Source organism: Magallana gigas, chromosome 4 (genome assembly GCF_963853765.1).
Source record: "Magallana gigas chromosome 4, xbMagGiga1.1, whole genome shotgun sequence".
NCBI lineage: Eukaryota > Metazoa > Mollusca > Bivalvia > Ostreida > Ostreidae > Magallana > Magallana gigas.
The window spans coordinates 3,673,979-3,698,115 of record NC_088856.1 but is presented as its reverse complement, the minus strand read 5'-3'; the positions used below and the strand labels follow the sequence as shown (position 1 = coordinate 3,698,115).

The following is a 24,137-nucleotide window of genomic DNA, read 5'->3' as shown; positions in this document are numbered from 1 at the left end:
CGTACTGCAAGGGAGCTTCGGCGGCATGTCTTTGATGCTGGCGATGCGACAAGCGTCTGAATTAAGCCAACTGCTGACAGAAACGAGCTCTATATCTGTACTTAAAAAGCTGTTATCTTTATTTATTATAAAAATAAAACGGAAAACAATAAAAACCATCATTTTAAAGATAAAATCATTTATTTAAACAAAACAAAATTAGGGAAGAAATATAATCGGCACTTGGGGACTGAACCCGGGTCGCCTGGGCACAAGTCCACCACTCTAACGACTGAGCTACGCGGACCCTCGCTTCAGAACTTTTGAGCACAAAATCTCGGGAATGCGTGGATCGATTTAAAAACGAATTTCATATTCTGAAGTGTTTTAAGTGTCTCTATCGAATAAAAACATAAAAAAAATTCAAGTTTAAAAAATTGAAAAATTAAGGTTTTTCATTTCCTCCCGGTGACGACCGGAAGTGACGGCGGACGTTCGGATATGCGAAGGGCACTGCGGCCGTTCACTCTCTACCATCTCTGAAAATTTGAAGGTTCTATCTTAAATACTTTTGGAGAAAAATCGTGAACAAGCAAAAACGTAAAATCTTTAATATCTCGGTACCGGAAGTGACGACCAAAAAAAGCTCGTGTAATTTTCTTACAAATTTTGTCCTGAATAAGGTCTGAAAATTTCATGAAAATCGGCTGAAGCATTTTTGAGAAAACGTGGGAGAAAAAAAAAAGAATAATAATAATAATAGAGGAAAAGAATCAAAGCAATAACAATAAGGTCTTCCGTTGGAAACGGAAGACCTTAACTAGATTCGATCTCGTTGCGAGCAACGAGTGGGTCTTCCGTCCAATTTTTGAATAGATAAGATTAAACTTATCAATTCAAAGATAAAATCATAGATCTTAGCGAAAAAAAGAGAAAAATTTTTTGCGGCACTCGAGGCTTGAACCCGGGTCGCCTGGGCCATGTCCACGACTATAACGACTGAGCTACTCGGACTCCGCTTCAGAACTTTGACGCTTAATTTCTCGAGAATGCCTTGATCGATTCTAAAACTAATTACATATTCTTAATCAGTAAAAGGGTCACTATAAGGTGTAAAAATTTCAAAGAAAAATATTAAAAAATAAAAAAGTCGAAAAATTTAATTTTTCAAATTTCCTTCCGGTGACGACCGGAAGTGACGGCGGACCTTCTCTTGACCGAGGTACATTAGAAAAACGGTAGATCTATAATCTCTGAAAATTTCAGCTCAATATCTTTGCTCGTTTTTGAGAAACCCGACAGACAAAATTGACTTTTTAAAATCGTAAACGGACGATAACTTTCGACCGGAAGTGTATTTTCAAAAATGGATATAAAACAATAAACTTCAGATAAAATCGCGTTAATGTGGAAAATTTGAATGAAATCGGTTGAGCCATCTCTGAGAAATCGTCTGCACAAAATCGGTAAGAAAAAAAAAGAATAATAATAATAACTAGATTCGATCTCGTTGCGAGCAACGAGTGGGTCTTCCGTCCAATTTTTGAATAGATAAGATTAAACTTATCAATTCAAAGATAAAATCATAGATCTTAGCGAAAAAAAGAGAAAAATTTTTTGCGGCACTCGAGGCTTGAACCCGGGTCGCCTGGGCCATGTCCACGACTATAACGACTGAGCTACTCGGACTCCGCTTCAGAACTTTGACGCTTAATTTCTCGAGAATGCCTTGATCGATTTTAAAACTAATTACATATTCTTAATCAGTAAAAGGGTCACTATAAGGTGTAAAAATTTCAAAGAAAAATATTAAAAAATAAAAAAGTCGAAAAATTTAATTTTTCAAATTTCCTTCCGGTGACGACCGGAAGTGACGGCGGACCTTCTCTTGACCGAGGTACATTAGAAAAACGGTAGATCTATAATCTCTGAAAATTTCAGCTCAATATCTTTGCTCGTTTTTGAGAAACCCGACAGACAAAATTGACTTTTTAAAATCGTAAACGGACGATAACTTTCGACCGGAAGTGTATTTTCAAAAATGGATATAAAACAATAAACTTCAGATAAAATCGCGTTAATGTGGAAAATTTGAATGAAATCGGTTGAGCCATCTCTGAGAAATCGTCTGCACAAAATCGGTAAGAAAAAAAAAGAATAATAACTAGATTCGATCTCGTTGCGAGCAACGAGTGGGTCTTCCGTTCGATTTTTGAATAGATAAGATCAAACTTATCAATTCAAAGATAAAAACGTAGATATAAGCGAAAAATAGAAAAAAAAAATTGGCGGCACTCGAGGCTTGAACCCGGGTCGCTTGGGCCATGTCCACGACTCTATCGACTGAGCTACTCGGACTCTCGCTTCAGAACTTTGACGCTTAATTTCTCAAGACTGCCTTGATCGCTTTTTAAACAAATTACATATTCTGAATCAGTGAAAGGGTCACTATAAGGTGTAAAAATTTCAAAAAAAAATATTAAAAAATAAAAAAGTCGAAAAAATCAATTTTTGAAATTTTCTTCCAATAACGACAGAAGGTGACGGGGGACATTTTGGTGAGTGTGTTGCACCAGAAAAACGGTAGATCTATCATCTCTAAAAAATTTCAGCTCTCTATCTTTTCTTGGTTTTGAGAAACGTCGCAGACAAAATTAACTTTTTAAAATCGTAAACGGACGATAACTTCCGACCGGAAGTGTATTTTTAGAAATTGATAAAAAACAATAAACTTCAGATAAAAACACGTTAATCCTGAAAATTTGAATGAAATCGATCGAGCCATCTCCGAGAAATCGTCTGCACAAAATCGGTAAGAAAAAAAAGAATTATAATAATAACAATAAGAAAAGTGAAAAAGAAACAATAGAATAATAGAAGGGTCTTCCGCTGAAGACGGAAGACCCTAATAATAACTAGATTCGATCTCGTTGCGAGCAACGAGTGGGTCTTCCGTCCAATTTTTGAATAGATAAAATTAAACTTATCAATTTAAAGATAAAATCATAGATCTTAGCGAAAAAAAGAGAAATTTTTTTTGCGGCACTCGAGGCTTGAACCCGGGTCGCCTTGGCCATGTCCACGACTATAACGACTGAGCTACTCGGACTCCGCTTCAGAACTTTGACGCTTAATTTCTCGAGAATGCCTTGATCGATTTTAAAACTAATTACATATTCTTAATCAGTAAAAGGGTCACTATAAGGTGTAAAAATTTCAAAGAAAAATATTAAAAAATAAAAAAGTCGAAAAATTCAATTTTTCAAATTTCCTTCCGATGACGACCGCAAGTGACGGCGGACATTCGCTATACCGAGGTACATTAGAAAAACGGTAGATCTATCATCTCTGAAAATTTCAGCTCTATATCTTTGCTCGTTTTTGAGAAACCCGACAGACAAAACTGACTTTTAAAAATCGTAAACGGACGATAACTTCCGACCGGAAGTGTATTTTCAAAAATGGATAAAAAACAATAAACTTCAGATAAAGTCGCGTTAATCTTGAAAATTTGAATGAAATCGGTTGAGCCATCTCTGAGAAATCGTCTGCACAAAATCGGTAAGAAAAAAAAAGAATAATAATAATAACTAGATTCGATCTCGTTGCGAGCAACGAGTGGGTCTTCCGCCCGATTTTTGAATAGATTAGATCAACCTTATCAAATCAAAAGATAAAACCGTAGATCTAAGCGAAAAATAGTGAAAAAAAATTTGCGGCACTCGGGGCTTGAACCCTGGCCGCCAGGGCCATGTCCACGACTCTATCGACTGAGCTACTCGGACTCTCGCTTCAGAACTTTGACGCTTAGTTTCTCGAGAATACCTTGATCGATTTTAAAACAAATTACATATTCTGAATCAGTGAAAGGGTCACTATAAGGTGTAAAAATTTCAAAGAAAAATATTAAAAAATAAAAAAGTCGAAAAAATCGATTTTTGCAATTTTTTTCCAATTACAAGATGAAGTGACGACGGACATTTTGGTGAGTGTGTTGCACCAGAAAAACGGTAGAGCTATCATCTCAGAAAATTTTAGCCCTATATCTTTTCTCGTTTTTGAGAAACGTCGCAGACAAAATTGACTTTTTAAAATCGTAAACGGACGATAACTTCCGACCGGAAGTGTATTTTCAGAAATGGATAAAAAACAATAAACTTCAGATAAAAACACGTTAATCTTGAAAATTTCATTGAAATCGATCGAGCCATCTCTGAGAAATCGTCTGCACAAAATCGGTAAGAAAAAAAAGAATTATAATAATAACAATAAGAAAAGTGAAAAAGAAACAATAGAATAATAGAAGGGTCTTCCGCTGAAGACGGAAGACCCTAATAATAAGAATAAGAAAAGTGAAAAAGAAACCGAAGAATAATAGAAGGGTCTTCCGCTGAAGACGGAAGACCCTAATAATAAGAATAAGAAAAGTGAAAAAGAAACAATAGAATAATAGAAGGGTCTTCCGCTGAAGACGGAAGACCCTAATAATAAGAATAAGAAAAGTGAAAAAGAAACAATAGAATAATAGAAGGGTCTTCCGCTGAAGACGGAAGACCCTAATAATAACTTGATTCGATCTCGTTGCGAGCAACGAGTGGGTCTTCCGTTCGATTTTTGAATAGATTAGATTAAACTTATCAATTCAAAGATAAAATCGTAGATCTAAGCGAAAATTTTGAGAAAAAAAAATTGCGTCACTCCAGGCTTGAACCCGGGTCGCCTGGGCCATGTCCACGACTATATCGACTGAGCTACTCGGACTCTCGCTTCAGGACTTTGACGCTTAATTTCTCGAGAACGCCTTGATCGATTTTGAAACAAATTACATATTCTGCATCAGTAAAAGGGTCACTATCATCTTATTGGAAAAAATATATAAAAATAAAAAGTTGAAAATTTTCATTTTTTAATTTTGCTTCCTGTGACGACCGGAAGTGACGGCCAACATTTTAGTGACCGAGGTACACGAGGATATTGCTAGATCTATCATCTCTGAAAATTTCAGTTCTCTATCTTTACTCGTTTTTGAGAAACATCGCCGACAAAATCGACTTTTAAAAATCGGAAAACGACTATAACTTCCGACCGGAAGTGAATTTTTAAAAATTGTTCCGGGGGTATAAAATTCATATGACTAGGCATCAGCCCTGCAAATTTGAAGGAAATCGAACGAGTCATCTCCGAGAAATCGCCTGCACAAAATTTGTAAGACAAAAAAAGAATAATAACTAGATTCGATCTCGTTGCGAGCAACGAGTGGGTCTTCCGTTCGATTATTGAATAGATTAGATCAAAATTATCAATTCAAAGATAAAAACGTAAATCTAAGCGAAAAATAGTTAAAAAAAAATTTGCGGCACTCGAGGCTTGAACCCGGGTCGCCTTGGCCATGTCCACGACTCTATCGACTGAGCTACTCAGACTCTCGCTTCAGAACTTTGACGCTTAATTTCTCGAGAATGCCTTGATCGATTTTAAAACAAATTACATATTCTGAATCAGTAAAAGGGTTACTATAAGGTGTAAAAATTTCAAAGAAATATATTAAAAAATAGAAAAGTCGAAAAATTCAATTTTTGAAATTTCTTTCCGGTGACGACCGGAAGTGACGGCGGACATTCTCTATACCGAGGTGCACCAGAAAAACGGTAGTTCTATCATCTCTGAAAATTTCAGTTCTCTATCTTTACTCGTTTTTGTGAAACCCGACCGACAAAATTGGCTTTTAAAAATCGTAAAACGACGATAACTTCCGACCGGAAGTGAATTTTGAAAAATTGTCGCGGCGGTACAAACTTCAGATGACGTGGCATAATCCCTGAAAATTTGACCCAAATCGAGCGGGCCATCTCCGAGAAATCGCCTGCACAAAATTTGTAAGAAAAAAAAAAAGAATAATAAGAAAAGTGAAAAAGAAACAATAGAATAATAGAAGGGTCTTCCGCTGAAGACGGAAGACCCTAATAATAACTAGATTCGATCTCGTTGCGAGCAACGAGTGGGTCTTCCGTTCGATTTTTGAATAGATTAGATTAAACTTATCAATTCAAAGATAAAATCGTAGATCTAAGCGAAAAAAATGAAAAAAAAATTTGCGGCACTCCAGGCTTGAACCCGGGTCGCCTGGGCCATGTCCACGACTATATCGACTGAGCTACTCGGACTCTCGCTTCAGGACTTTGACGCTTAATTTCTCGAGAACGCCTTGATCGATTTTGAAACAAATTACATATTCTGAATCAGTAAAAGGGTCACTATCATCTTATTGGAAAAAATATATAAAAATAAAAAGTTGAAAATTTTCATTTTTTAATTTTCCTTCCGGTGACGACCGGAAGTGACGGCCAACATTCTCGTGACCGAGGTACACGAGGATATTGCTAGATCTATCATCTCTGAAAATTTCAGTTCTCTATCTTTACTCGTTTTTGAGAAACATCGCCGACAAAATTGACTTTTAAAAATTGTAAAACGACGATAACTTCCGACCGGAAGTGAATTTTTCAAAATTGTTCCGGGGGTATAAAATTCATATGACAAGGCATCAGCCCTGCAAATTTGAAGGAAATCGAACGAGTCATCTCTGAGAAATCGCCTGCACAAAATTTGTAAGACAAAAAAAGAATAATAACTAGATTCGATCTCGTTGCGAGCAACGAGTGGGTCTTCCGTTCGATTATTGAATAGATTAGATCAAAATTATCAATTCAAAGATAAAAACGTAAATCTAAGCGAAAAATAGTTAAAAAAAAATTTGCGGCACTCGAGGCTTGAACCCGGGTCGCCTTGGCCATGTCCACGACTCTATCGACTGAGCTACTCGGACTCTCGCTTCAGAACTTTGACGCTTAATTTCTCGAGAATGCCTTGATCGATTTTAAAACAAATTACATATTCTGAATCAGTGAAAGGGTCACTATAAGGTGTAAAAATTTCAAAGAAATATATTAAAAAATAAAAAAGTCGAAAAATTCAATTTTTGAAATTTCTTTCCGGTGACGACCGGAAGTGACGGCGGACATTCTCTATACCGAGGTGCACCAGAAAAACGGTAGTTCTATCATCTCTGAAAATTTCAGTTCTCTATCTTTACTCGTTTTTGTGAAACCCGACCGACAAAATTAACTTTAAAAAATCGTAAAACGACGATAACTTCCGACCGGAAGTGAATTTTGAAAAAATTGTCGCGGCGGTACAAACTTCAGATGACGTGGCATCATCCCTGAAAATTTGACCCAAATCGAGCGGGCCATCTCCGAGAAATCGCCTGCACAAAATTTGTAAGAAAAAAAAAAAAGAATAATAAGAAAAGTGAAAAAGAAACAATAGAATAATAGAAGGGTCTTCCGCTGAAGACGGAAGACCCTAATAATAAGAAAAGTGAAAAAGAAACATTACAATAATAGAAGGGTCTTCCGCTGAAGACGGAAGACCCTAATAATAAAAGGCTGTTTTTGTCTAAATCTTAAAGGAAGAGTGTTTTTCAACATGTACTACATTCAAACAGCCCCTTTATGTTGAATATTTTAGTTAGAAAATCTCCCCCCAAAAAAAAAATGGAAAGAAAGAAATAGAGAGAAAGAAGAAATCTTAGCTCCGGCGAGGCCTTTGCAGGTGTCATAGCAGTATTTCAGCAAAGGTTCACGTCAAAACATGGCTGACGCGAAATAATTCCCGAATTTCTCTTTGAATTTGGGGCGTTTCCGCCCGGGAGAGGAGCTGAATTTTTGTATGAGATGAGGAACGATGTGTGAGATGTCTGACCACACAGGTTTGGTAACAGTGCGATGTCATTTGAAATATTGATGCGTGTTTTTGTCTGGAGGGGGGTGAAAAGACCCGAGCTTGATTTTCGTCGTAAATAAATCGAAAGTAGAATTTTGAGGTGTGGATCTCGGATTCGGTTAACGACAATTAGGGGAAGTAAAGTCCTAAAACAATGACTGATGCATTTTACACATTTATTTCAGTGTTGAGATTTTTTTTCGTGTCGTTTATTATTGTGTTTGACTGTTTTATTTCAACAGGATTGGTAAAAATAATTATAAATGGAGAAATAATGAAATCAGTAACACGTAATTTTATTCGGTAAAAATTTGATGACAGTAATTTCCACAGTTCTAACATTCATAAGTAGTTCACACGCTATCGTAGATACAGACTAAACGGAAAACAAGAAATATACATGCAACAGAAATATTACGCGGCTGCTTACATCCCTTGTACTGTGTAAATTTTAAGTCCTTGTACAGGCTATACTTGCCGCTTGATCTCAGGAATTTCTTCTTAATTGATCAATCCGCTGCATATTTGGCAGATAATAAGAATGGGGTCCGAGGTACATTTACACAAAATTTCATTAGGATTGAGTGAAGGGCTCGGGAATTAGAATTTTTTTCTACAGTACATGTACATGTCAAGTACGCCAATCGAAACTCAAATGTCCAAAAATTCATAACTCTCTTAAAAGTGAACGAATTGGTCTGGTAATTAGTACAGTAATCTTGAATGGTACTAGGTTGAAAATAAAGGTTCAAGATGAAAGATTCAGTAAAATCAGTCCAGAAAAACTTAATGATTTTGTGAAATGGGGTGGGTGGGGGGGGGGGGGGGTGTCGGTGTGTGTAGTGTGTAAATTTTATTTCCGCGTATAGGCTATACGCGCCGTTTGATTCTTTTTAATTGTTCAATCCGCTGCATATTTGACAGATAATAAGAATGGAGTCCGAGGTTTATTTTCACGAATTTTCATTAGAATTGAGTGAAGGGCTCGGGAGTTAGAATTTTTTTGTACAGTACACGTCAAACACGACGATTGAAACTCAAATGCCAAAAAGTTCATAATTCTGTTAATAATGAACGAATTGTTCTGGTATTTAGTACAGTAATCTAGAATGGAGCTAAGTTGGAATTAATGGTCCAAGATCAAAGATCAAGTAAAATCGGGTCAGAAAAACTAAATGATTTTATGAATTGGGGGGGGGGGGGGGGGGGGGTCGGTCAGTGACTTCTATATGAAACGGAGAATATTAAATTCTAAATATCAAATATTATGCAATTTCTATATAAAATACATACGTCAGAACAATGTATAAGCGTTGTTTTAAAGATGTAACTATTGATTTTTTTCAACATGTTAACTTTATTTCAGTATGAATACATAGCTATGGATCTCAATACACAAATACGGGGAAAAGCGCTATTATTGTAATTTCTTTACAAAATCAAAACGGAAAAGAAGAGAATCCATCATTTTTAAGATAAAAAATCAAATCTTAGCAAAAAGTAGTTAAAAAAAATTTGCGGCACTCGGGGCTTGAACCCGGGTCGCCTGTGCCATGTCCACGACTCTATCGACTGAGCTACTCAGACTCTCGCTTCAGAACTTTGACGCTTAATTTCTCGAGAAAGCCTTGATCGATTTTAAAACAAATTACATATTCTGAATCAGTGAAAGGGTCACTATCATCTAATTTGAAAAAATATATCAAAACAAAAAGTTGAAAATTTTCATTTTTTAAATTTGCTTCCGGTGACGACCGGAAGTGACGGCCAACATTCTCTTGACCGAGGTGCACGAGGATATTGCTAGATCTATCATCTCTGAAAATTTCAGTTCTCTATCTTTACTCGTTTTTGAGAAACATCGCCAACAAAATTGACTTTTAAAAATCGTAAAACGACGATAACTTCCGACTGGAAGTGAATTTTTAAAAATTGTTCCGGCGGTATAAAATTCATATGACTAGGCATCAGCCCTGAAAATTTGAAGGAAATCGAACGAGACATCTTCGAGAAATCGCCTGCACAAAATTTGTAAGACAAAAAAAGAATAATAATAATAACTAGAGCAAAGCTCGTTGCAAAGCAACGAGTGGGTCTTCCGTTAATGTCGAGAGAAAAGCTAGAAGTACCTGTAAGAAGCAGTGATCTTAAGCCAAGAACAAGAGTAACTAAAACAATAAGAAAAAAATCGAATAATTCTTGGAACGACTTAACAAAAATCCGAATGATTTTTAGTACGGCTTAACAAAAACCTTTCCGATTTCAAGAATGACTTAACAAAATAAACCCGAATGTGTTCATGTACGACTTGACACGATTATTTTTGGTACGAATTATTTTTTAAACCAAGAACGCGGAATCAAAATTTTCGGAAAAATCAAATTTCAAACCCCAATTTCTCTGTAGTGCATGGTCAGATTTTAAAACGAATTTCAGCGTTAGATTAAGCTTAAAAAGTTCCTTGTTTTTGCTAAATGAAAAATATCAAATTATTGCTTATAAAAAAGTTATCATAAAAAGACTTACTAGCCCTTTTAGTCCCTAATTAGAGGGGCGAGCCCTTTTTTTCTTTATATCAAATAAAAGGATAAACAGCTGTACAGTGAACATTTTTGCTTTTATAATTTATAACAAATTTTTGTTCAGTAAAGAGTTATTGTAAGAAGATTTTAGAGCCCTCTTGGCCCCTAATTTGAGGGGCCAGCCCCTTTTTCTTGATATCAAATTAAAGGTCTTGCAAATATAAACATATTTAGTTCAACAAGTGTTCACAAAGTGTTAACCGTTCTCGAGATATCTGTATAAATGTGTTTAAGGGGCCAACCCTTAAAATCCTTAGTTGGGCCATCATCAAAAATTTAAGGTGGCATATTGTACAGAACATCATTTTGAGCAAATTTTGTTCTACATTGCTTTTCAAAATGTTTCTCTTTTTTTCCGATATAAATGATCAAAGTTTTGAACTTCTGGCCCCTTGAAACCTCTAATTACGTCATATATGACTAAGCTATGGTACTGTACAGATAAACAGTTGTACGATTAACATTTTTGCTTCTATGATTGATAACAAATTGTTGTTCAGTAAAAGGTTATTGTAAGAAGACTTTAGAGCCCTCTAGGCCCCTAATTTGAGGGGCCAGCCCCTTTTCCTTTATATCAAATTAAAGGTCTTGCAAGAATAAAATCTTTTGCATTACATTTTTTCACAAAATATGTATACATGAAAAGATATTTCAGAAAATGTTCAAAAATTTCGTGGAAAAATTTGGTGCTTATTTTCAGGTTCAGGCGAGCTTCGAAGCCTAACACAATTTTCATAAGTGAAGTCAATGGGGTACATCTACATACATTTATCTACAATCCCTGAAAATTTCAAGCTTCTATCTTGATTAGTTTCGGAGGAGATGCGTGGACAAAATGACCCTTAAAATTTTACAAAATCGTCAATTTCTGAAACCGGAAGTGACTTCATAAGTTTAGATTTTAATAACCTCGAGTGTTTACGATACCAAATAAGTTCTGAAAATTTCATGGAAATCGGTTGAATAGTTTTTGAGATATAAGCCACAAAAAAAGTCAGAGGAAGAATAATAATAATGAAAAAGAATCCGAAGAAAAACAATAGGGTCTTCCGTTGGAAACGGAAGACCCTAACTAGATTCGATCTCGTTGCGAGCAACGAGTGGGTCTTCCGTTCGATTATTGAATAGATAAGATCAAAATTATCAATTCAAAGATAAAAACGTAAATCTAAGCGAAAAATAGTTTTAAAAAATTTGCGGCACTCGAGGCTTGAACCCGGGTCGCCTTGGCCATGTCCACGACTCTATCGACTGAGCTACTCGGACTCTCGCTTCAGAACTTTGACGCTTAATTTCTCGAGAATGCCTTGATCGATTTTAAAACAAATTGCATATTCTAAATCAGTGAAAGGGTCACTATAAGGTGTAAAAATTTCAAAGAAATATATTAAAAAATAAAAAAATCGAAAAATTCAATTTTTGAAATTTCTTTCCGGTGACGACCGGAAGTGACGGTGGACATTCTCTATACCAAGGTGCACCAGAAAAACGGTAGTTCTATCATCTCTGAAAATTTCAGTTCTCTATCTTTACTCGTTTTTGTGAAACCCGACCGACAAAATTGGCTTTTAAAAATCGTAAAACGACGATAACTTCCGACCGGAAGTATATTTTTAAAAATTGTCGCGGCGGTACAAACTTCAGATGACGTGGCATCATCCCTGAAAAGTTGACTCAAATCGAGCGGGCCATCTCCGAGAAATCGCCTGCACAAAATTTGTAAGAAAAAAAAAAAGAATAATAAGAAAAGTGAAAAAGAAACAATAGAATAATAGAAGGGTCTTCCGCTGAAGACGGAAGACCCTAATAATAAGAAAAGTGAAAAAGAAACATTACAATAATAGAAGGGTCTTCCGCTGAAGACGGAAGACCCTAATAATAAGAAAAGTGAAAAAGAAACATTACAATAATAGAAGGGTCTTCCGCTGAAGACGGAAGACCCTAATAATAACTAGACACGATCTCGTTGCGAGCAACGAGGAGGTCTTCCGTCCGATTTTTAGAACAGGAAATGACCTTGCCTTTTATCTTCATCAACGAAACATATCAGGAAATGCAGATGTGATCTAAAAGAGCGATGGATGAAGGATTATACACCTGTAGGATCCTTAATTTTAAGGACCAGTCCCATTTTATTTCATATTAAATAAGAGGTCTATTGACTTAATAACAGGTCTGATAACCTGTAATAAAAAGAAACCGAAGAAAAAAAGAGGGCCTTCCTTTGTAAACGGAAGACCCTAATAACAATAAGAATAGAAGTGTCTTCCGCTGAAGACGGAAGACCCTAATAATAAAAGACTGTATTTGTCTAAATCTTAATTGAAGAGTGTTTTTCAACTTGTACTACAGTCCAACAACCCTTTTATGTTGATTATTTTAGTTAGAAAATTAAATAAAAAGCAGAGAAAGAAATAGAGAGAAAGAACAAATCTTGGCTCCGGCGAGATTAGAACACACAGCCTTTGCAGTTGTCTCAAAACATGGCTGACGCCATATAATTCCCGAATTTGTGTTTGAATTTGGGGCGTTTTCGCCCGGGAGAAGAGCTGAGTTTTTGTATGAGATGAAAAACAAAGTGTAAGATGTCTGACTATTTAGGTTTGGTAACAGTGCGAGGTCATTTGAAATATTGACGCGTTTTTGTCTGGAGGGGGGTGAAAAGACCCGAGCTTGATTTTCGTCGTAAATAAATCGAAAATAGAATTTTGAGGTGTGGATCTCGGGTTCGTGTAACAACTATTAGGGGAAGTCCTAAAACAATGACTGATGCAGTTTACCCATGTATTTCAGTGTTGAGAATTTTTGTTCGTGTCGTTTACTATTATCTTTGACTGTTTTATTTCAGCAGGATTGATAGAATCTTTATAAATGTAGAAATAACGAAATTAGTAACACGTAAATTTATTCGGTAAAAATTTGATGCAGTAATTTCCACAGTTCTTACATTCATAAGTAGTTCACACGCTATCGTAGATTCAGACTAAACGGAAAAAAAGAAATATACATGCAACAGAAATATTTCGTGGCTGCACAGGGGCCACGCCCATTTCAACATTAATTTCAATGAAACCATACATAAAGAAAGAGGTCGAACTCTGACCCAGATAGAAAACTATCAGCTCGCTTCAAAATCCTAAAAAATCAATTAATCTTTAAAAACACTCGCAACGTGCATGTATTTTTCATAAAAGTAATGTTTGAGATACACTCCTGCCGAATTTTAAGTTGATGGGTCTTACAATAGGGGAGATATACGCATTATTCTCTCGAAGTCGCCAGTTTATTTTTACTTGGACATTTACCGGTCCAGAGCTCACGATGGGATTTTGCCTATGACAACAGCAGTATTGCTCAAACGCAATTTATGGATTTACTTTTTACTTTTAAAGTTTTCAGAAATAAAATATATAAAATGCCATAACATTTACATGCTACACACTACATATGTATGATGAGAGAGAGAGAGAGAGAGAGAGAGAGAGAGAGAGAGAGAGATTAATCAGAAATCGATTTGATCAGAGACATAAATAACATTTACGTCTCTGATTTGATAAAGAAATTTATAATTGTTTTATCTGCTTTTTCATATGTATTATATTTCTTTTTGTCTCAAGTTTTTCTTTGCCGACAATAACTGCATAACAAAAAATTCTGGTAAGTCAGCAAATAAAATAACCTACATCATTAGAAATATAGTATGATTATTTATTCCCCATTTTCCCGAATCCAAACGATACCCAAGTGTTATGTCTAAATGACCAATGTTAAGCATTCAGTTGATAATAAAAATCGTTTTTTTTTAATCCCAGACAGTCAATAGATTTGTTATTAAATCATTGAACAGTGAATTTCAAAAAATAACATCCGTAGACAATATCCCGTAACTAGAAAAAAATACGTATTTACTTTTTTGGACGTCAAATGTACATTAGCCTCTAGCCTCATTACTCCATGTTACCTGTAGTAGATCTTTTAGAGAGAGAGAGAGAGAGAGAGAGAGAGAGAGAGAGAGAGAGAGAGAGAGAGAGGGAGAGAGAGAGAGAGAGAGATTTTAGTGTTCAGGAATTCAATATAAACGCAACATTTGTCAATAAACGCATGTATACATGCATACATGTACATATCTAAATGTTTGAATAAATACAAAACAACCTTTCTTTTTAAGCTATGTAAAATACTAAAAACGTTGGTGCATTGCTAAATGTTGTGTGTATACAATCATTGAAATGGCGGCATTTCTTTGATGCCGGCAAAGCGATCCAGTGAACTCTAATGCGGTCGAACTGCAGGGGTGCTTCGGCGGCATGTCTTTGATGCCGGCAATGCGACAATCGTCCGAATTTAGCGAGCAGTTGACAGAAAAGAGCTCTATATTTGTACTGAAAAAAAGCCGCTATTATTTTTATTTATGACAAAAAGAAAACGGAAAACATTCAAATCCATCATTATAAAGATAAAATCGTTAAACAAAACACAGTTAAGCAAGAACAAATAATCGGCACTCGGGGACTGAACCCGGGTCGCCTGGACACAAGTCCACCACTCTAACGACTGAGCTACGCGGACTCTCGCTTCAGAACTTTGGAGCCCAAAATCTCGAGAATGCATGGATCGATTTTAAAACAGATTTCATATTCAGAGGTTTTTAGAGTGTCTCTATCGAATAGTAACATAAAAAAAATTCAAGTTCAAAAAATTGAAAAATTAAGGTTTTTCATTTCCTTCCGCTGACGACCGGAAGTGACGGCAGACGTTCGGATATGCGTAGTACACTGCGGCCGTTCACTCTCTACGATCTCTGAAAATTTAAAAGTTCTATCTTAAATACTTTTGGAGAAAACTCGTGAACAAGCAAAAACATAAAATCTTTAATATCTCGGGACCGGAAGTGACGACCAAAAAAATCCCATGTACTTTTCTTACAAATGTTGTCATAAACAAGATCTAAAATTTTTATCAAAATCGACTGAAGCGTTTTCGAGAAAACGTGGGAGAAAAAAAAATAATAATAATAATAGAGGAAAAGAAACAAAGCAAAAACAATAAGGTCTTCCGTTTCCAACGGAAGACCTTAATAAGAAACATTACAATCACTATAAGGTCTTCCGTTGGAAACGGAAGACCTTAATGACCATAAGAATATTAAATACGTCTGTAATCAAAACGTTATCATGATGTAAAATAAATTAAATAAAACAATACAAGTCTTTCAAAAACCTAGGATATTATGCTGGAATCAAGTAATAACTTAGAGTTTAAGCAATATTATAGGATAGGGTTCAATGGGGATAGCTTTCAAGACAATAAATAATCATTGTCTCCCTTATTTTGTAAACAGCTCTCTGTGTAATGTCAATTCAATATGTAGATTGTTAGCTACTTTATGTAAAGAGCTGCCGATGAACGAAAAACTAACAAAGAGCGCTTATGGGTTTAAAGGGGCATGGTAACGATTTTGGCCGAATTCTATGATCAAATGAAATTTGAGAGTCTTTCATGGACTTATAAGAAAGATACAGAGCTCACAATTCTTTGTCATGTAAACAAGGCTCGTGCCCTGTATCTGTTTACATAGGTTCAACATACCAGTTAAAAATATTTTTAAGCTGATTTGGTAAATATTTGTATTCATTTTAATCATAGATAAACAGTTCCTAACGTTTAACACATTCATTTTTGGTCTTAAACAGGAATTTTCACTTCATCATTCAAAATGTAAACAAACACTTTATTTACATAGCGAAGAATGTTATGCGCTCTAACTCGCTTATAACTCAACGAATGACACTAAAATTGTGATTGACTATTAGAAATGCCTTACCAAAGCATTGTTAACATTAAAATCGTACAAATAATTTTTGACCAAAATCGTGACCATGCCCCTTTAATGTTTTAAACCATGACATCTTAACTATTTTGCAAGATTTGAAATAAATGTACAAACAGTTGTTTACTGATCACAGATTGTAATCACTAAATCAATAAACAAAGGCTTTTCAACTTCGTAATTGACCTCTACTTAAAATTGAGCCTGTTATAGAATCATCGATGCGTTATATTAACGCTTGGGTTTATAACAATTTCAGCAGAACTGAATTCATATCACCTAACAGTTCAAAACAAAATTATAATGTTATTAGTAAAAGCATAGCAAACAATTTCATTTTTTGCAGAAGCTTTAAAAGTTTCCTAATCTTATTTGAATGTTTTGAAGATTTCCTCTACGATCAAAATCTTCAATAATAATACTAACTTTCGTTACATGTCACACCCAAGAATCCAGGTGCACATCCAAATTCACAGATCCCATTGATGTTGTTACATTGAGTAATATTGATGCATTCTCCACATTTATGACCACATCCTGGTCCAAATGTTCTATTGTCACACTCTATTTAAAAAGAAAAATCAAATATGGTCACTCAAACCTTAAAGGGTCATGGTCACGATTTGGTTAAATTTTATTTTCTGTTTTTATTATTTACAGTGCTTTAGGAATGCATTTCTAATGACCAAATGAAATTTAGATGCCAGTCGATGAGTTTTAAGCATGATACAGGGCTCACAATTCCTCGTCATGTAAACAAGGCTCATGCCCTGTTTTTGTTTACATAGGTTCAATATACCAGTAAAAAAAACGTTTTCAAGCTTATTTGTCTATCTTTGTATTCATTTTAAGCATAAATAAACAGTTTCTAACGATTAACACATTCATTTGAGGTCTAAAACTGGAATTTTCACTTCAACATTCAAAATGTAAACAAAAGTTTTGTTTACATAGCGAAGAATTGTAAGCTCTAGAACTTGCTTATAACTCAAGAAATGGCAATCAAATTTTGGTTGCCTATTAAAAATGTCTTACTGAAGCATTGTTAACATTAAAATCGAAAGAATAATTTTTGACCAAAATCGTGACCATGCCCCTTTAAGATGCCAATTTAATTCCAACAAATACCGTGAACCATAAATCTTCAGTCTTTTAATTGTGCTGATCTGCGCTAATTTTAAGACTTTTGGATTCAAGATAACTGTCCTGGCGCTCGTAATTTAAACGGTACTTAAGTCAAAGACTGTGTTTAAGAAGGACTTGTTCTTAGTTTTGAGTAAGTAGAAGAGTGTCTTAAGGTGCCTTAAACTTATTTTCAAGTATATATTTTTTATATTTAAGTTTAACACAAATTTAGAAGTTGTGTGTTAATTATTTCAATTCAGCATTTAAATACAGTGTATCAATAACATATCTTAAACACAATTAATATCTTGATATTCACCAATATCAAAGGTTTGATTTAATCAATATAGATAATAACAGTGCTCATATTGAGCTGTAACATTTTCAATATAGTAAGTGAGCGGCCTGCTGAATAGGTTGTTAACACATAATGGTCAGTTTACAAGAAGTACATGTGATTATTTATATAAAATCGTGAAACCTGAGAAAATCATCTGAATTCAGACCAAAAAAAACAACTCTCAGTGATGTTACAGACAAGGGTTGCCTCGGTTAAATATTTCGACTTAATGGACAAATTATTTTCAGAGTATGTGAAATGCTTTATTGATGAGGTAAAATGTAGAACAAACCATAAAAAGAAATTCACTATATTATTCCATCAAGTTCTAACGGCATCACGATATTACGACACGGGCAGTGTTCGAGAACGCCAAAACAAAACAAACAATGGACTGAGGCTCGTAACATAAAGCATGTTAAGCCTTTGACTTAAATTAGGTCATAAGTGGGACTTAGGCGGATTCTTAGGACCTGCCTGAGTCCTACACTAAGTATGTCTTAAGCCCCTTTCACCATTTGCAAATGAACACCTCACCACACTTTGCGATCGGAATTTTTTGGCGTTGCACGAGCTCTCGCGATCGGTGCATGCGTTTTTTTGTGGTCGCATCAATCTCCTTAAAATGTGGACATGCACACTATTCAAATGCGCCCGAATGCGATCCAAATTATTGCACTACAACGCATAGACATTAGTACGAACATTTTACAACGTTTTAAGTACTCGTAAAAGTGATGCACGACTTTTAAAGATCCTAAGATAAATCGCAACTGTTTATGCGTATTCTGTGCGACCATAAGACTGTAGCTCAACGTTTGCCATGTAATTTTGCAACATCTCACTATCATTGCAAGATTAATCCATGCTTTGCGACAATACTGGATATAGGATTTGTTTCGTCCTGTGATATTTTCGCTTCTACTGACGGTTTTGTCTCGTCTTGAATTCGCTCCAACAATGCTGTGGTTACCGTAAAAGAGATATAATACGAGACATTGGAACTCGCCAAGTCTAAATCTGCTAACTGACAAAAAGAACGAAATGAGTAAAAAAAAAACGGTGCGACTAGTTCCCTTATACAGTATACAGGTTATAAGTATATCTGTTTCAGGCCACAATTGCCTTGATTTTGGTTGTTGCTTTTATTATCGTCTTGGGTGGTATCTTCTCTTATATTCAACTATTTCTTTTGAAGAGCATCAAAAACAGGCGGTATATATACCCCCTTCTGACTCGTACGAACATTAGTAGGATGAAACTCGTGATCATTTTATCGCATTGGCGCTCATTCAATCTTCCGATCATCTGGTCTTTCGTGCGATCCTATCGCATTATCTAGCAACACTTGCTTTCATTGTACAACAGTCGCATATAGGTGTCATGTTGTAAATTTTGAATTTACCGGGTTGCGGTAAATACAGAATTTACAACATGATAACTGTCATGTTTCGTACATGTACTCTTCCTTGTGCAATTTTTTGGCAACATTTTTCGAACCATATCTTTTTTTTTTCTGTCGCAAGAATATGTTGTCCCTTCTGCTCGTGCGCCAATTGTGAAAGGGGCTTTATATGGTAACAGGGAGCAAAGTTAGCAATGTCTTAGCTGAGTCATGTTTATGTTAAAAAGTAAAAATTTTAACATAATTGTTCATTTTTTATTAAAGTGAGAGAATAATATGTTAATTTTTCTCACTCTGATCACAATGAAATTCTTTCCATCCAGGCTGACACCCGTCCACACACTCCCCTGTGGTTCTGCTACAGTTGTATAGTGATTTACAGGCTGCACTACAGTTATATTGACAATTGATTCCATATTTACCAAAAGGACATCCTACAATAAATCATATTATGTTTAACTAATTTTTACAACATTTGTCAAAATGTAATAAAATACTATATACTTATTTACTGGCTATTAGGACGATAGCAAGTTCAATTTCCCCCAAGACACCGACTATTTCACGGGGTGAAGCTACCGTCGGAATAGTCAGTAGGTAGGTATTTTATTATACCAAAGAAGGTTTTACTTTTCGGAAATGCCGATTTTTCTTCATGGTAAACAGATTAGAATTATCAGACTTTGACTTAAACGTAGCGATTCAGATTATACCAGAAGTATTCCAGAAGTCAAATGAGGGAAATTAAGTGCCGCCGGTGAATAGTTGCGATGACTGTTCACTGTTGGCATATAGCACTGGAACTAATTCACGGTTAGTTAGAGCCGAATGTGACAAAATATTGGACCAGCCCATGAAGATACGCTTTATTATTGATTTAATTAAATGATGAACCATGTTCAATTGTAATAAACAAACCTTCATCACACTTTCGACCATAAAATCCCGGACCACACCCCTGTAGACAGCTCCCGTTGATGTGGTGACACTGTGTGTTGTTGATACAGACTCCGCAGGTCAGACTACACCCTGGTCCGTACATGCCACTGTCACACTCTTCAATGAAACATAGAATTATGCTTGATAATTTTCAATATATTAGAAAAATATGAGCACAATGAAATATGTATATATTAACTTATAAGTATTGACTGGGATTAGGGCCAATATTGATTATATCTCCATCGCGAGACAATATATTGCCCGATGCGAAACGGAAGGCAATATGTTCGTCCCGAGGGGGGCTTCTATATAATCAAAGTTGCCCGAAAACACAGTCAACATTTGTTATATAAAGAAACAAACCAAAAATCAAAAAGGATTTGAAAGCAAATCGTTATAATTTTTCTGCTGAACAAAAGTTGTACCAGTTTAATTTTGCGTCAAAGCTGATAACAACTCGTATAAAAGGCAATGTCCACCATATTCTCTTTTATCTCCGCTATTCATACAACCCCTATGTAAGCCGCAGGCCTCTTAACAATTTAAATTATCTCGCTGTAGAGGTCTCATCTTTGTGGACGAACAGTTACTCGCTATCAAAATCAACGCACTTTCACCGAGCCAGAAAGATACTAACATCAAATAAACAGGTCAATGAACTATCATTAAACAGAATATACACCAAAAGAGATAATTGCATAACATTCAAAGACCACGAAAGCCTATTTACAAGCGGTGTGGCAACGCACTTTGAAATTTTTTTTATTTCAATAAATCAAATCCACTGCACCGAAAACTAACTATTTGTATTACAATACGGTACAGACTCAGAAATGACATCACACAACATAAAGGATATGATATTCATATATTCATAAAAACTTCTTGATATGCCATCCGTGATTTATGGACCTTGCAGCAGTGTAACGTGACTAAGACAGGTTCAGAAATTTTGAACAAAAGTCTTCACAACCCAAAACATTAAGACAAAAAACTATCACTTTATCTTAAAACAAAATACTTCATTGATCATGATATTGTAACAAACACATAGTGGCTCCTAATGAGGCAATAAAAGCAACAAGATTAGTACTCGGATAATTTAACAAAGATTTTTTTTCTTCAATTTTTAAAGAGATACAATGACTCGTGTAATATAATTTAATAAATCAGTCAGGCATTGGAAATCTTATCATCAATATATTAACTTACCTAAATCACAATGAGGCTCTCTATAGCCAACATCACACTCGAAACACGTTCCTGAATTAATATCACAAGTATCATTTACACAGTTCTCACGGCATTTTTCTGTGCAATTTTCCCCGTATTGTCCTCGAAAGCATCCTTCAAAATTATCGTATAAACCATCATTTATTGTCTACTTTCTATGTATGGTGTGTGTGTTAATTACAAATAAGAAATTTCATGACAGAAATGAAACCAGATTGGAAAAAATGTTTGATACTTATTTTGATACATGTATGAATATGGCCAAATATATTATTAATAGGTTACCGTTAACCTCAAGCTCACATAACTCAATAATTGCTTCGTCTGAATAATAGTGTGGTTGTCCTTCTTTCCGCTCGTTGTAGTATATGACATATCTCCCGTGCATGATACATTCTAATGTTAAGATAGCTGGGATTGTCGTTAAGTTATAGAATGAGTTATCATGGAAACAAAGCCATCCGTCTTCTTTCATTGTCGTATTGGAGATAAAAATGGAGAAACCAAGAAATCGTGAAGTATGACCATTATTCTCACCTACTCCAATAAACGAAAAGTATTTTGAAATCATTTTAAAATAGTCAAGAATGTACATTTATGTGAATAACTCGTCTAGAAAATATATACCATACCACAAAAGTGAATCAACACAAGACTTTCTGTTTTTAACATTGCTAAGTATTTAATTTGCATCTATTTTTTCTTGATAAGAAAAGAAATTAACATTATATTGACAATTACATAATATTTGATACAAAATGCTTAATAACATTTACAGTGTATGCATTTCACGTTGTTTTAATAACAAACGCCACAAATGACAAATGTTAGAAGATCTCGGAACTGCTCATGATTTAGGTTTAGATACGAGGTGATGTGAGTCGATACATTCTTCATTAATTGGTGGCGCTTTGATACGGTAAAGTCACTCTAAACATATTTCATTTTACCCAATCTGTTAGAATTTTATCTCCGGCTTGATACGATCACATACGTTCTGATAGCATTGTCCCAATCGAGTTCACGATTTAAACTCGATCTGCTCCGAACAATTTATTACGATCATCTCTATATTTTGTGTAACTCAATGTGTTTTATGATCTTGTTCTAGTCTTTTTCACACTTTGATGAGCTAGAAGATCAAGCAACGTTCTAAAACAGCAAAATATTTATGCCACAGATTATCCGCTTGGAGATGCCGGAAGCGGGTATGTATTTGTTTGTGGTATGTTTTTGTTTAAATAGAATTGATTTTTCATTTCGTTGAAGTCTAACCCTACCAAAATATTTTTGAAACATTTCACCTATTTGGTTCATGGTGTTTTTAATACATTGTTAATAACATAAATTTTGCTTATAGATTTTGTGTTCCGATTAGGTTTTGTTCCAAGTACTGTGTTCATTGTTATCTTTTTAAATCAGAATCTCTCCCTCTATCTATCTATCTATCTATCTATCTATCTATCTATCTATCTATCTATCTATCTATCTATCATCTATCTATCTATCTATCTATCTATCTATCTATCTATCTATCTATCTATCTATCTCTGTCTGTCTGTCTGTCTGCACAAAGATTCACAGTGTTAAGTAGATAAAGAGTTTAAATGAACAACACTGGTTCATGATCATAATAGCTATACAGACCTGACCACTTTCTGACTGCCAGAAACAAAAACGAAACTTGTTAAAAATATTTAAATTATCTTTATCGTACAAATTTTTTTTGAAATGTTGAACATAATGTTTGCATTTCAACATCTATTAATGTAGTTATATCGTACATTTTCTGAAATATTTTTACTGAACTTAAACGTTCTGTATTGATTTTATATTTTTCTTACAAAACTCATTTCATAATTAGAAGACGATAAGCTAAATCAGAATGCTCTAATGAACACATCTTGATATTGTGTATTCTCTTTAATTTTTCAAATAAAGATTGTGTGATCTCATCTTTAATTACGTTTTGGGGTTCTATATTGAACAAATGAAGACATGGTGATATTTGGAATTTTTTGATAACTTATTGATATACATTTAGATTCATTTGATTACCCCATGGTGAATTCTCCGTCCTAAAGTAGATTGTAATGTTACTGATGCTGCTGAGATTCTCGAGGTCCACCCTCCATTCAACTGTTTTATATCCATGTTTTGATATGGCACACTGACCCCCACTGTATGACAAATCTGTTTTCTGACCGTCCACGGCTTTATTTGAGCTGGTAAAATTACTGAAGGTACTAGACATGTAAGTAGTTTTGTTTAGAGCAATATTTGCTGGGAAAAAAAGAAAAATAGCTAAGATATGAGAATACAAACATGTATCAAACATATTGCAAAAGAACATAATGATAAAGTTAGGAAAATAATATACAGTCATTGAAGTTTAAAGCATTGTTTGATAACGTCCCATCCTATCAATTTTGAATCTAAACGTCTAGATGTCATTAAAAGACAAAACAAATTACAAATGAATTCAAATCAATTCCTATTTAATAAAAACACATTTTTATGTTATCAAAAGATGTCATAAAATCACAAACAATGAAGTCAAGCAACAATAGATCTAGGGCATAGTTTCGATTTGATCTGAAAAATTAATGTGAGAATTTCACTTTTTGATTGTTTATATTTTGGGGTTATTTTTGTTGTTAATGTTTGTGATCACCGTTATAATCATTATTATTATTTCTTAACATATTGAATGCTGAATATAAAATGTTAAGTTTCAAACAAATTTATATAATGTGACAAAACTAAACATAAACTGTTTATTGTGTTCATAACTAACTAGCAATGAGAAAAATTCTTTGAAAACAGACTATCAAAAATGCCACAAGCTTTGCTTGCATACAATTGTAACATTGATTTTTTTAGCTCCGCATTTATTAAATAGCTCGAAAACTGATA

General features: G+C 34.7%; 1 protein-coding gene across 1 annotated transcript in view; it reads right to left on the bottom strand.

Annotated features, from left to right (window-relative positions):
* The window catches only part of LOC117683127 (scavenger receptor class F member 1-like), a 38,285-nt gene extending 14,810 nt beyond the window's left edge, over positions 1 to 23,475 (bottom strand). Inside the window, exons 1-5 of the mRNA XM_034451977.2 lie at positions 23,280 to 23,475; positions 21,201 to 21,335; positions 19,965 to 20,102; positions 19,340 to 19,480; positions 16,603 to 16,740 (exon numbers count right to left, since the gene is read on the bottom strand). Coding sequence (XP_034307868.2) covers positions 16,603 to 16,740; positions 19,340 to 19,480; positions 19,965 to 20,102; positions 21,201 to 21,335; positions 23,280 to 23,475 — 748 coding nt within the window. The remainder of the gene's footprint in view (positions 1 to 16,602; positions 16,741 to 19,339; positions 19,481 to 19,964; positions 20,103 to 21,200; positions 21,336 to 23,279) is intronic.
* Positions 23,476 to 24,137: the final 662 nt, after the last annotated feature.